Genomic DNA, 12,868 nt, shown 5'->3' on the forward strand with positions numbered 1-12,868 from the left:
ACCAACCCATGCCAAAGTACAAGAGACCAAGAGCTTCGAGGGACCAACATGCAGATCAAGAGGACCAAGATCTAGCCAGAGAAACAAGGTGCCACCAGGAGAAAAGCCCCCCTTGCCGGGTTGACGAGCTCGACAAGGACGGGGTCGCCCCTAGAAGAAGGTGTCCAAGACGTCCCGGTAGGGCCTGCCAGGACTCACGAAGGCAAAACCACCTCACCCAACCACTCCGCCCCGGCCCACGTCATCAATCAATGCGATGTCAAGCCGCAAATTGACTAAGTGGCAGTCATTCGCCACATGGCGACCTCTTTCTACAAAAAATGCCCACCGATGACACCCGTCATGTGACATGTCAAGTGAGCAGGCGTGGAGCTAGCAGATAGCCCTGCAAGGTTTGCGGGGCACCGAATGATGTGACGTTAAGAGGTGCATTTAATGCACCCTGTCAGCCTGCGGGGTTAGGTATGATAGCACTGCTTGCTATCTTATCAGTGCGTAATGACTACTTTTCCATTGTGGTAACCCCTTAATCTATAAAAGGAGGCCCATGGAAACTGTAGAAAGGGTTAGAAGGTTGGACAACACACACACCCATACATGCGTAGCCACTGCCACCCCTGACGGGCAAGTGTACTATGTCCCACCACCACTCTTCCACCATCAATCCACCAAAGCAGGAGTAGGGTTTTATGCCTCACGACGGCCCGAACCTGGGTAAAATTTCCTGTGTGATCTTTGCCATGCTGCCGCCACACTTGTCTACTCTTTCTGTGACATGACGTCCCCTTGTGTAACACCCCCGGTGTCATGCTACATTAACCCCCTGTGATTAAAGCTGATCGTTTTGCTAAACAGTGCTTGATCACCTTCGATTCAAATATCTTTTGAAATTCCCACTTTGAAATTAAACTCAATTTGCAAGTGAGATATGGAGTTGCAACAAAGTTTCTACAAAATAGTTCATCATTTAGCCGAAATTCCATAACATTTAATTGATAAGGAAAACAACATCACCTAAGCGCTAAGATGGTCTGTAGCAATTATTACAATGCAATTCCAGCATTTTAAAGTGCTATCTTATTTGTGAAAAATGAAAATGGATTACTCTAGCCTCCAAACTTTTTGTGGCACTGCCTAAAAATGCAAACTATTTAATAGGCTAAGTCCCACATTTTGGTTACCCTAAATAGTCATTTTCTATCTCTGTTTTTAAATAAAAGAGAAAACAGGAAAGGTTAAAGACAAAGCAAAAGCAAAAGAAAACCCCCTCCCCTAGTGGGCCTTGTGGCCCAGCTAGCCACCCATGCGACCCAGCCGGCCCACCCCCGCTGTCCCCTGGCCTATATGGCCTCCCCCCACCCGATCGAACCCTAGCCAAACATCACCCACTCCCACCTCGTTCCCCACTATCCCCACTCCCCACGATTTCCCTCTTCCTCGTCTCTCCTTCCCCTCGACCCCCTGTTCACCATGACCCGATCTAGGCGTAGTGCCGCCCCGGCGTTGGTGCATGCCGTGTGCCCCGCGCCCGAGGACCGTCCCCTCCGCCCGATCTGGAACTGGGGATTGGCCCTGACGCCACCGCCGCCTGGAGCCCCCCTCGTCGGAGCCTCCCGAAGCCACCACATCTACACCGTCGCTGCCGTGACTCCGTCACCCTCGTCGCCGATGCTCGCTTCCCCAACCTCCACCCCGCTGGACGCGTGCGAGCCTCACTAGCGAATATCTACAGCGCGGGTGAGCAACACCCCCCTTCCTTCCCTTTCCCGTTTGGCCAACGCAGTGGCCTGCTATGGCCTCGTCTGTGCGCGTGTGTGCCTGCCCCTGTCGCGCTCTCGCTCGCCCTGGGCGCCGGCCGCCGCCTCCCACCGTGACCTCCTGTCCCTCGCCGTGCTCCCCTGCACCCCGCGCTATGATCAGCGCCGTCCGCGAGCGAGCCCTGCCGAGCCCACTCGCTGGCCGTGTCCCCCCTGCGCCCGCCTCTGTCCCCGCACCAGCGCGCCCACCCCGGACAGTTGCTCGCCGTCCGCTCGCGCCTGGCAGCCCCGATCTGGCCGGTCGCCCTTGTCCGTGCATAGCGCCACTCCGGCGCGCTGCGCGCTCCGGCGTTCGGCGCCGGTGCCCACGCCCGCGCCCCCTGGGCTCCGCCCCTGCCTGTTCGCTCGTAACCACACACCTGCCCCGCTAAGGTCCTCGGCCTATGGCGGTTGGGGCCCACACCCCATGTGTAAAAAATGTAAAATAAAATGTTAATAAAAATAAAATTAATGAATAAAGTTAATTAGTTAATTAATTAACCACTTAATTAGCTTAATTAACTCTTTTTAGTATACCTAATTAACTAATTAGTTAATTAAAACTGTCAATTAGCTGTTAGTCTATGACAGAATGGCCCCACACATCAGGGTTGACTCTGGTCAACTCAGTTGACTGCTGACATCATGATGACATCATGCTGATGCAATAACCCCGTTTATGATTTAATAATAATATTAGAAAATCTTTTATATCTTTGTTAAAACATATAAAACTTTGCTCAGAAGGACGAGACGAATCCAAATACGCAATCTGTTCGTCTGTCACGTGCCCCTAGCATAGCAAACCTGCATCCGTCCTCCTCCGTTTCATCTGTCCGAAAAATGCAAACATCGGGAAAACCATTCTCGGATGTTTTCCCCTTCACCGATAAACTGCGTTAGAACACGTCTAGCTCTGCCTGTTGTCCTGTTATGCACTTTCTTGCTATGTATTTACTGTTTCTCCCCCTCTTCTCTTCGGTAGACCCCGTGACGGCCGCCGATGGCGCTGTGATCGACTACGTCACCAACAATCGCTCCTTCTCATCTGAGCAACCAGGCAAGCCCCCGCTTTGATCATCCGGATATCGCCCATTCCATTCTCTCATGCTTGCATTAGATTTTGCTACTGTTATTGTTTCCTCCTATTCTGATGCATAGCCTGCTTTTGTGACATGCTTATTGTTACCTTACCTGCTTATCCTAAACTTCTTAGTATAGGTTGGTTAGTGATCCATCAGTGACCCCCACCTTGTCCTTGTTGCCCTTGCTTCATCATCGATGACTCGATCAACATGATCGACGACCAGAGCTCGACACCTCACATCACATCACGCCCCTTTTGTTGCTCGACTCTGCAGAGTTACCATCGAGTACCGACGGTGGAACCTCATACATCACTCCTGATGAGATCTCTATAGTGTAGCTATTTGGTCATTGCCATCGAGGGTAATTTCCTCCTTAACAACTTCCGATACGACTCTGTCGTGCAACCCCTCAAGTGTGAACCTCGAGCGTGGTTCCTCTTACGTTCACCTTGATGATTACATCGAGTGGAATCCACCGAGGGTGCTTCCTTAGGGTTCCCCTTGGTGTTAGACACACATTTACTATGGTTACTATGACTTTACACTGAACCATGTTACTAAAGACGGGTCGGCCCTGAGGGGTACCCGCGCGAGCTTAATTGCGAGTGATGTGGAGTCCGGTTGACCTGGAAGGTGCCCGCATGATACTTACAAGGCGTGGCCGTCCATTCTTAGCCCTTGTCGTAAGTCCTCGAGATGGGGCGACGGGGTCACATCTTTCGTAATTGTCTGCTTGTTACTGCGTGCTCCTAATCCACTACGATTTGGATATCAGATCCGAGGGGCCTCTGGCCTGATAGCACTAACCATCACGTGGGCCTAGTATGGGCGTTCTGCGTCATATACATCAGCCGAAGTTTATTAGATGTCAGCGAATGACCGGCGCGCGCTGGGTTGGACTAGTAAGCACCTGCCTTTTTGAAGGAGGTAGCTAGATCTGCTCACCGGCCACCCACCAACGTGCAGGAGTTCCCGGGGCGATGGCCCAAGACCCCTAGGGGCATAGGTTTAGTCCGGCGTGCCGACCTCTCTATTAAGCCTAGGTCGGGTTGCGACGTATTGTTTGGCCGAGGCCGGGTATGACCCAGGAAAGTGTGTCCGGCCAGAGTTAATCAAGCATGGTGGGTAAGTTGGTGCACCGCTGCAGGGAAGAAAACATCTATCGATAGCATGTCCTATGGTAACGGACACTTGGAGTTGTATCCCGATCGATACAACTAGAACTAAATAATTGTGATGAGAAATGGATAGTATGGCTCTGGGATTACTTTCTCGCAGGGAGTCGAGGAAGGATCTCTGACCTAGGTTGATGACACTACTACTACTTTACTTTATGTTACTCTTATCTTTTCTGATACTTCAAGATACTTGGAGCTACCTGAAGATGCTAGTCTTTGATAGGCTAGGCTTTCCCCTTCTATTCTGGCATTCTGCAGTTCAGTCCATATATACTACCCATTTCATTGACACCGATGCATATGTAGTGTAGATCGTTGCTTTCGAGTACTTTGGATGAGTACTCACGGTTGCTTTGCTCCCCCCTTTTCCCCCTTTTTCATTCTTCTCGAATGTCGCAACCAGATGGTGGAGCCCAGGATCCAGACGACCCCACCGACGACTACTACTACCTCGAGGGTGCCTACTACTATGTGGAGACCGCTGAAGACCAGGAGTAGCTAGGAGGATCCCACATAGTAGGCCTTGCCTTTTCGATCGTTGTTGTATCTGTGCTAGCCTTCTTAAGGCAAACTTGTCTAACTTATGACTGTGCTCAGATATTGTTGCTTCCGCTGACTATTGTGTATTCGAGCTTATGTATTTGAGTTCTCGAGGCCCCTGGCTTGTAATATAAAGCTTGTATTATTTTAATTTGTGTCTAGAGTTGTGTTGTAATATCTTCCCGTGAGTCCCTGATCTTGATCGTACACATTTGCGTGTATGATTACTTGGTATGCTGATGGGTACTTGGTATGTTGACTTTTGCGTAGACCTCCCGGCAACGGCGCCAGAAATCCTTCTTGCTACCTCTTTTAGCACTGCATTGGTTTTCCCCGAAGAGGAAGGGATGATGCAGCAAAGTAGTAAAGTATTTCCTCAGTTTTTGAGAACCAAGGTATCAATCCAGTAGGAGGCTACGTGCGAGTCCCTTGTACCTGCACAAAACAAATAAATCCTCGCAACCAATGCAAATAGGGGTTGTCAATCCCTATAGGGCCACTTACGAGAGTGAGATCTGATAGATATGATAAGATAATATTTTTGGTATTTTTATGATAAAGATGCAAAGTAAAATAAAGGCAAAGTAAATAGCAAATTAATAAGAGACGATTGATATGATAAAGATAGACCCGGGGGCCATAAGTTTCACTACTGGCTTCTCTCGAGAGCATAAGTATTCTACGGTGGGTGAACAAATTACTGTTGAACAATTGATAGAATTGAGCATAGTTATGAGAATATCTAGGTATGATCATGTATATAGGTATCACGTCCGAGACAAGTAGACCCACTCCTGCCTGCATCTCCTACTATTACTCCACTCATATACCGCTATCCAGCATGCATCTAGAGTATCAAGTTAAAACAGAGTAACACCTTAAGCAAGATGACATGATGTAGAGGGATAGACTCATGCAATATGAAGAAAACCCCATCTTGTTATCCTCGATGGCAACAACACAATACGTGCCTTGCTACCCTTACTGTCACCGGGAAAGGACACCGCAAGATTGAACCCAAAGCTAAGCACTTCTCCCATTGCAAGAAAGATCAATCTAGTAGGCCAAACCAAACTGATAATTCGAAGAGACTTGCAAAGATAACCAATCATACATAAAAGAATTCAGAGAAGATTCAAATATTATTCATAGATAGACTTGATCATAAATCCATAATTCATCGATCTCAACAAACACACCGCAAAAAGAAGATTACATCGAATAGATCTCCACAAGAGAGGGGGAGAACATTGTATTGAGATCCAAAAAGAGAAGAAGCCATCTAGCTACTAACTATGGACCCGTAGGTCTCAACTAAACTACTCACACTTCATCGGAGAGGCTATGGTGTTGATGTAGAAGCCCTCCGTGATCGATGCCCCCTCCGGCGGAGCTCCGGAACAGGCCCAAAGATGGGATCTCGTGGATACAGAAAGTTACGGCAGTGGAATTAGGGTTTTGGCTCCTGTTCTGATCGTTTGGGGGTACGTGGATATATATAGGAGGAAGAAGTACGTCGGTGGAGCAACACGGGCCCCACGAGGGTGGAGGGCGCGCCTGGGGGGTAGGCGCGCCCCCTACCTCGTGGGCTCCTGTTAGCTGGCTGGACGTACGGTCCAAGTCTCCTGAGTTGTATTCGGTGAGAAAATCACGTTCCCGAAGGTTTCATTCTGTTTGGACTCCATTTGATATTCCTTTTCTTCGAAACCCTAAAACAGGCAAAAACAGCAATTTTGGGCTGGGCCTCCGGTTAATAGGTTAGTCCCAAAAATAATATAAAAGTGGATAATAAAGCCCAATAATGTCCAAAACAGTAGATAATATAGCATGGAGCAATCAAAATTATAGATACATTGGAGACGTATCAATTGTTTCTATGGACTAAACCCTCCGGTTTATATAGACACCGGAGGGGCCTAGGGTTGTACGGAGTCGGTTCACAAAGGAAGGAATCTACATATACGAACGCCAAGCTTGCCATCCACGCAAAGGAGGGTCCCATCCGGACACGGGAAGAAGTCTTCTGTCTTGTATGTTCATAGCCCATTAGTCCGGACGTCCATGGACCCCTTAATCCAGGACTCCCTCAGTAGCCCCTGAACCAGGCTTCAATGACGATATGTCTGGCGCACAGATTGTCTTCTGCATTACAAGGCGGGTTCCTCCTCTAAATACTCCAAAACAGCCTTCGAACATAGAAAATGTGTCCGGCTCTACAAAATAAGTACCCCCCACACACGCAGAGAGTATAATATTTCACGAGTCCAATCTACCGACAACTTTTGTAGCGCGACATCACGTCGCTGCCCGGTCATTATTTCGAACCATTTTTTAGCCTCCCGCTCCATGTTTCAAGATGCAGTTTTATTAGCACGTCTTGTCGAAGGAGAGATCGTGTCCCCTTATTATGGGATTTTCATCAATATGGGCGTGGGTAATCCAACCGCCCCGTTGGCACGATTCCTTGGGAATAGGCAAGTTTTAAGGCTCATGAGGAGGCGTTCGATATTCATCGCCTTTAAAGGGGCACCGACCTGTCCTTCTCCTCCACGCCTACCTCTTCCTCAATTTTTCTAATCTCGAGCTCCAGCACCCAGGTTTCAACTTAATCACTCCAGTCCTCCCAGTCATGTCCGGACCCAACCTTCAAGGCTGGTGGGTGGCCTCCTCTATCACAGAGGAGGATATCTCGAAGCTCCGGGCGGTAAGGTACCTGACTGCGGAAATCCTCCACAGGCTCCCTGCTAAGGGGCAGGTTATTCCTACACCCAGATTCGGCGAGAGGTTCGTATTTATCTCCCACTTCCTCCGGGGGCTAGGGTTTGCTCTCCACCCCTTCATTCGTGGCCTCATGTTCTATTACGGGCTAGATTTTCACGATCTAGCTCCGGACTCCTTTCTTCACATCTCGGTGTTCATTGTCATGTGCGAGGCCTTTCTCCGTATTCCCCCACACTTCAACTTATGTCTTAGGACCTTTAATGTGAAGCCGAAGGTAGTCGATAGGGAGAAAGCGGAGTGTGGCGGTGCTATAGTGAGGAAGCTCGCCAATACTCCTTGTCCAAAGGGCTCCTTCGCAGAAACTTCCAACCTATGGCAGCGGGAGTAGTTTTATATCACTGAACCCCGCGTTACCAAGTGGGCAGCTACACCTACTTTTCGATCTGGCCCTCCATTATGACTCACATCATGGATTAATAAGGGGCTAGACTGGGGATCAATTGATGAAGTGCAGACCCTACAAAGCCGTATCCGAAGTCTCCTTCAAAAGGACACCGGCCTCATCAATGTGACCTAGGTAATGCTAGTCTGCCGGGTCCTGCCGTGCCAGCGACGGCCTCTCCGCTTGTGGGAGTTCAATCCGGAAGGACCACGGACCCTTCAGCACTACTTCGACACAACACATAGAGGGATGTGGAAGTTATTCTTCAGAACCCGAAAGCAGTGGCCGGATACAACCGAGGACATCGGCCTCGACTGCAACCATCTGGATACCTTGGTAAGCACTCGACTCCTGGACACAACTTAGTTGTTTATCCCCTATCAATATACTAAGAAACATGTCTTCGACCAGCGATGTATAAAGAAAGCGGAACGAATTAGGTGTTCGGCCCCACTTCCCGAAGACTCGACCGATCTTGTGTTAACAAGGATGCTGACCCCGGCACCGTATCAAGTGTCGGCAAAGGAGGACAAACAGGAGAGCAAAAAGGCCAGGGGTGGTTCTCACTCTAAAGGTACACCGGACGCTATGTATGGGGAGACCAGAACTCCCTCTTCTAAAGACAAAGGGGAAGAAGAAGTTGATATCCCTTCTCCCAATGGGAAGGAAACTCCTTGGCTGAGCTCACATGATGCTGACTCCGAGGGTTCGGAGCCAGTGTCCGGAGAAGAGTCTGGCTCCATGACGGTTGCCAGCGACACTACTTCCTCCGGCTTTACCGTATTGGGCTTAGTGGCCGCAAATAGTCCAGCAGGCTCAATAATCTCGTCTTAGGACATGGCGACGCGCTCCGGATCTGAAGCCAGAGTGGAGGTTGGGGTCATGAACCCTTGGAAGATCAAGTCTCCTTGGGTATCAGTGACATAGTCCAGATTACCAAAACTAGTCTGGTGACTTGGGGCGTAGCTGTCGATCTGCTCTAGATGGCCAGAGTTGGCCTGCAGTGAGAAGCCGCCGAATACAAAGATCTGGCCGGGGAGGAAAATGTCCTCTAGGGCAGCATTATGTAGTTGACTGATGGAGCCATCGAACCTTCTGATGACAACACAGTAGAACTCTCACTGAAAACACCAATGTCGATGTCAAAACCGGCGAATCTCGGGTAGGCGGTCCTGAACTATGCGTGTAACACTACTAGGAAAATGCTTATACGTAGAAGTTTACCAATAGCGCCTGTTTAGGACCCCACGCTACTGGTAAATACCAGTAGCGCTTGGTACAAAACGCGCTGCTAGTATTACTTAGCAGCAGCGTGAGGTTTTTTTGGGCAGCACTACTAATAAGTGTGCCACACCACACACCCGGATTAACACATAGTAGCAACGTGGGTTATCAACCCAGCGCTACTGCTAAAGACATAGCTGTAGCGTCTGGTGTGCAAAACAAACTACTGCTATTTCTTCAGCGTGTAAACTAGTGGACCCATCCATCTATCTCGCACCGCTCAGAGAAAATCCCCCTCTTCTCTCTCTCTCTGCTGCGCCCAAAACATCGCCGGGATCCGCCGCAACCAGCAACGGCGAGGTGAGAGGTGGCCGGATCCGGCACAGGTTGGTCTCTCCCCTCCTTCTTTGCCCACCCTCTCCTCCTCACCTCATCTTGTCTTCTTTTTTCTGCAGGTCGCCATGGCGCAGACAGCGACGACGACAGGAGTGGTGCACATCCGTGGGGTAGGCCGCCGCCATGGAGATGGAGCTCCTTCTCCCCACGACGCAGAGGCCCCATGGAGCCTCCCTCCTTCCCCGGTGACTTCTTCTCAGGCCCCACCCCTACCTCTGCCCTCCTCTCCTCTGCTTTGAGCCGTGCCATGTTCTGTTTCAGATCCATCCACCCATGGATGATATATGATAAATTAGCTTGGTAGACAGTTAGTGGTCCAGGGTCCAAGTTTATGCATTTCTATCATGTAGCTTATCTGCATTTTGTACTTCAGGCTTCAGTTCTAGCAACCATTTTGCATCGATGGATATTGTAAGTCATGTACAGCTTCGTTTTTGCCGTAGATACCTTACAATTTGCTTTAGTCTATTTCCTTCATTAAAGCATGTACCAACAATTCTAAAGCTTGTTACTCTGATGATGCATTATAATTAAGTATGTATAACCTTTTCAATAGGGCGAATTTGATATGATCTGAAGTGGAAGGGACAAGATTGAAACTCCATCACAGGTGTGTGTTTTGAGTGCCTATATGCAAATGCGTTCTGGATCTTTCCATCCCCTTTCTGGATTTGATGCTGCCTTGACTAACCAGTACTTCACTAGTTTTATCTTTATTTGTAACTCTGTTTGATATTTTTGCAGTTCCAGCAAGCTGAAGATACAGTCAACAGACTTGATTTGGATGGACTTGTTGTCATCGGTGGTGATGATTCAAACACTAACACATGCCTCCTCGGTGAATACTTCAGGTTGGCTGCTAAAACGACAACTCACTCTTTTGCTCACCTAAAGGACTTCTTGGTTGATGTTAATGTCTGAAGCTTTACACTATTAAATCCTTTTATTTTCGTTCTACAATGGTGTATCTTCTAATTTAGATTATTTATGTATTTTATCTTGGAATTATTTTATCACAAGTAAATGCTCAATCCGGATTTCACCCTTTCTGTGCCATATTGATAGTTACTCCTGCCTTCTGTAAATTGTAAGCCATATTCTGAGTGGCCACAAAGATTAAGAAGCTTATAAAACCAAGAGACATATAAGAGCAAATGACAATGGTACCTATTATACTTAAATACACTGGAAACATATTAAGTATTTGTTTGTGAGAGTAGTACATATAAATGCAGGAGAGAGAAGCTGTGTGATAAATAAGGGCAAAGATGATTCTAAGTCAAGTTTTTTTGCATCCCAGGGGAAGGAACTTGAAGACTCATGTTATTGGTTGCCCAAAGACTATTGATGAAGATCTGAAATGCAAGGAGGTCCCAAACAAGCTTTGAATTTGATACTGCTTGCAAGGTCTTGGGTTTTTGCCCTTAGGCATCAATTACCTAGTTGTCTGCTAGTGTAGTCTAGTTTGCAGGGATTCAGCTTGTACGGAAACACTCATATTGCACCGATACAGCGACAAAGTATGTATGGATTAGATATAAAGCACACTGGATTGACTATTTGATAATGGGAAGATATAAATGACTAAATGTCAAGCACATACTATTCTTAACATCTTGGGGGCATGAGTAAAATAGTGAAAGAACATTAACTAAATTAGAAATCACTAATCAGTAAACTACTTTCTACGATAACATTTGAACAAATCAGTTGTGTCATCTTCAGTTGAAGGGGGTTTGACCTAGAACTATGTGGTTTCAAAACCGAAATATCTCAATGCTTCCTGATTTTGCATCCCATGCTCAGCGTTTGTCGAATATATTCTAAGATTAAGTGTCTAGAACTACAAGACACATTTTGTTTATTTTTTTAATGCCGTCATTTATGAAGGTTGCTAAGAAGAAGGAAACACTCAAGAATGTCACAGACTACATTACCGATGTTGTTTGCAAACGTGCAGAACTTGTTTACAACTATGGAGTTGTCCTAATACCGGAAGGCTTGATTGATTTCATCCCAGAGGTTTGACAATCTTTGTGCTTTCTCCAACTTTATGTACTGCTTTTGACTGTATTACTGATACCATTCTTTCTCTTCTCCAGATTCAAAAACTCATTGCAGAATTGAATGAAATTTTGGCACATGATGTTGTTGACGAGGCAGGGGCTTGGAAAAGCAAGCTTGAACCAGCATCTAGGGAGTTGTTTGACTTCTTGCCCAAAACCATTCAGGAGCAGCTTTTGCTTGAAAGAGATCCCCATGGCAATGTTCAGGTAAAAACATGGAAATTTGTTGAACCACCTTAATGTGTTTATTTCTCTGAAATTGGCCTTTTATATCAAAAACTTAGCTGACTGGTCTGAAATTCTGTTGTAGGTTGCGAAAATTGAAACTGAGAAAATTCTTATTGCCATGGTTGAAACTGAATTGGAGAAGAGAAGAGCGGCGGGGAAGTAATCTGCACATTTCAGAGGCCAGTCTCTAGATGCTGGTTGTGTGTGTGTGTGTATTAATTATCTATATCAGATATGTATGATTGCATGTACACATAAAATGTACGTATTATTAAATGCATGTATGTTAGTACTATGAAATGTATGTCTAAACTGGAATAGGTAGATTTTTTTAAAATCCTAATTAGTTACTAGTAGCGTGGGTGTATCAAATATGTGCTACCACTATTCCATTAGTAGTGGCATTGGTGTGAACTAGTAGTAGCGTAGGGCACCGACGCTACTGGTACGTCTGGTTACCAGTAGCGTGTGGTAAAACACGCGCTACTACTAAAAAATAGTTGTAGCGCCGTAGCAGTAGCGCGGGAACCCACGCTACTGGTATGCAAAAAACCCACGTTACTGGTAATTTTTTTCCTAGTAGTTAAGGTCAATGGTAACAAGAGACAGGGACAGGATGTTTACCTAGGTTCGGGCCCTCTTGATAGAGGTAATACCCTACTTTTAGCTTGATTGATCTTGATGAATATGAGGATTACAAGAGTTGATCTACCACGAGATCATAATTGCTAAACCCTAGAAGTCTAGCCTATATGGTTGTGATTAGGATTGCCTCTACGGACTAAAACCTCCGGTTTATATAGACACCGGAGGGGCCTAGGGTTGTACAGAGTCGGTTTACAAAGGAAGGAATCTACATGTCCGAAAGCCAAACTTGCCATCCACGCAATGGAGAGTCCCATCCGGACACGGAAATAAGTCTTTTGTCTTGTATCTTCATAGCCCATTAGTCCAGCCCATTTTACATAGTACGGACGTCTATGGACCCCTTAATCCAGGACTCCCTCACTAACCCTCCTCTAAAATCCATGGAGTCCCAAATCTACATGATCGGCGGTGAGTACAAGATTAGAACCATCACCAGTGATGAGTTCGATGTCATCTACACCCATTCTTCCATGACGGTGAAAGGATGCATTGCTCGCTTAACGCATGTTTGAAAAGTTAGATGGTGATGAGTGGGTCGCTG

General features: G+C 47.0%; 1 protein-coding gene across 1 annotated transcript; it reads left to right on the plus strand.

Moving 5' to 3' along the window:
- The first annotated feature begins 11,254 nt into the window (after nucleotides 1-11,254).
- Nucleotides 11,255-11,909, plus strand: LOC147965103 (pyrophosphate--fructose 6-phosphate 1-phosphotransferase subunit beta-like). Its single transcript, XM_087526677.1, has 3 exons — nucleotides 11,255-11,407; nucleotides 11,488-11,658; nucleotides 11,762-11,909. Exons 1-3 carry the CDS (start codon nucleotides 11,258-11,260, stop codon nucleotides 11,840-11,842), a joined length of 402 nt encoding a protein of 133 aa, XP_087382803.1. The 5' UTR covers nucleotides 11,255-11,257; the 3' UTR covers nucleotides 11,843-11,909.
- The last annotated feature ends 959 nt before the right edge of the window (nucleotides 11,910-12,868 follow it).

The sequence above is a fragment of the Triticum urartu genome, chromosome 6A (assembly GCF_056163025.1).
Source record: "Triticum urartu cultivar PI428250 chromosome 6A, HENAU_Tu73, whole genome shotgun sequence".
Taxonomy (NCBI): domain Eukaryota; kingdom Viridiplantae; phylum Streptophyta; class Magnoliopsida; order Poales; family Poaceae; genus Triticum; species Triticum urartu.

What these genes read in the sequence shown, in the direction of transcription:
- LOC147965103 (XM_087526677.1), top strand. Translation starts at nt 11,258, where the DNA reads ATGCCGTCATTTATGAAGGTTGCTAAGAAGAAGGAAACACTCAAGAAT. An exon ending in TGATTGATTTCATCCCAGAG is followed by an intron (nt 11,408 to 11,487) that starts GTTTGACAATCT and finishes TCTCTTCTCCAG; the next exon opens with ATTCAAAAACTCATTGCAGA. An exon ending in ATCCCCATGGCAATGTTCAG is followed by an intron (nt 11,659 to 11,761) that starts GTAAAAACATGG and finishes ATTCTGTTGTAG; the next exon opens with GTTGCGAAAATTGAAACTGA.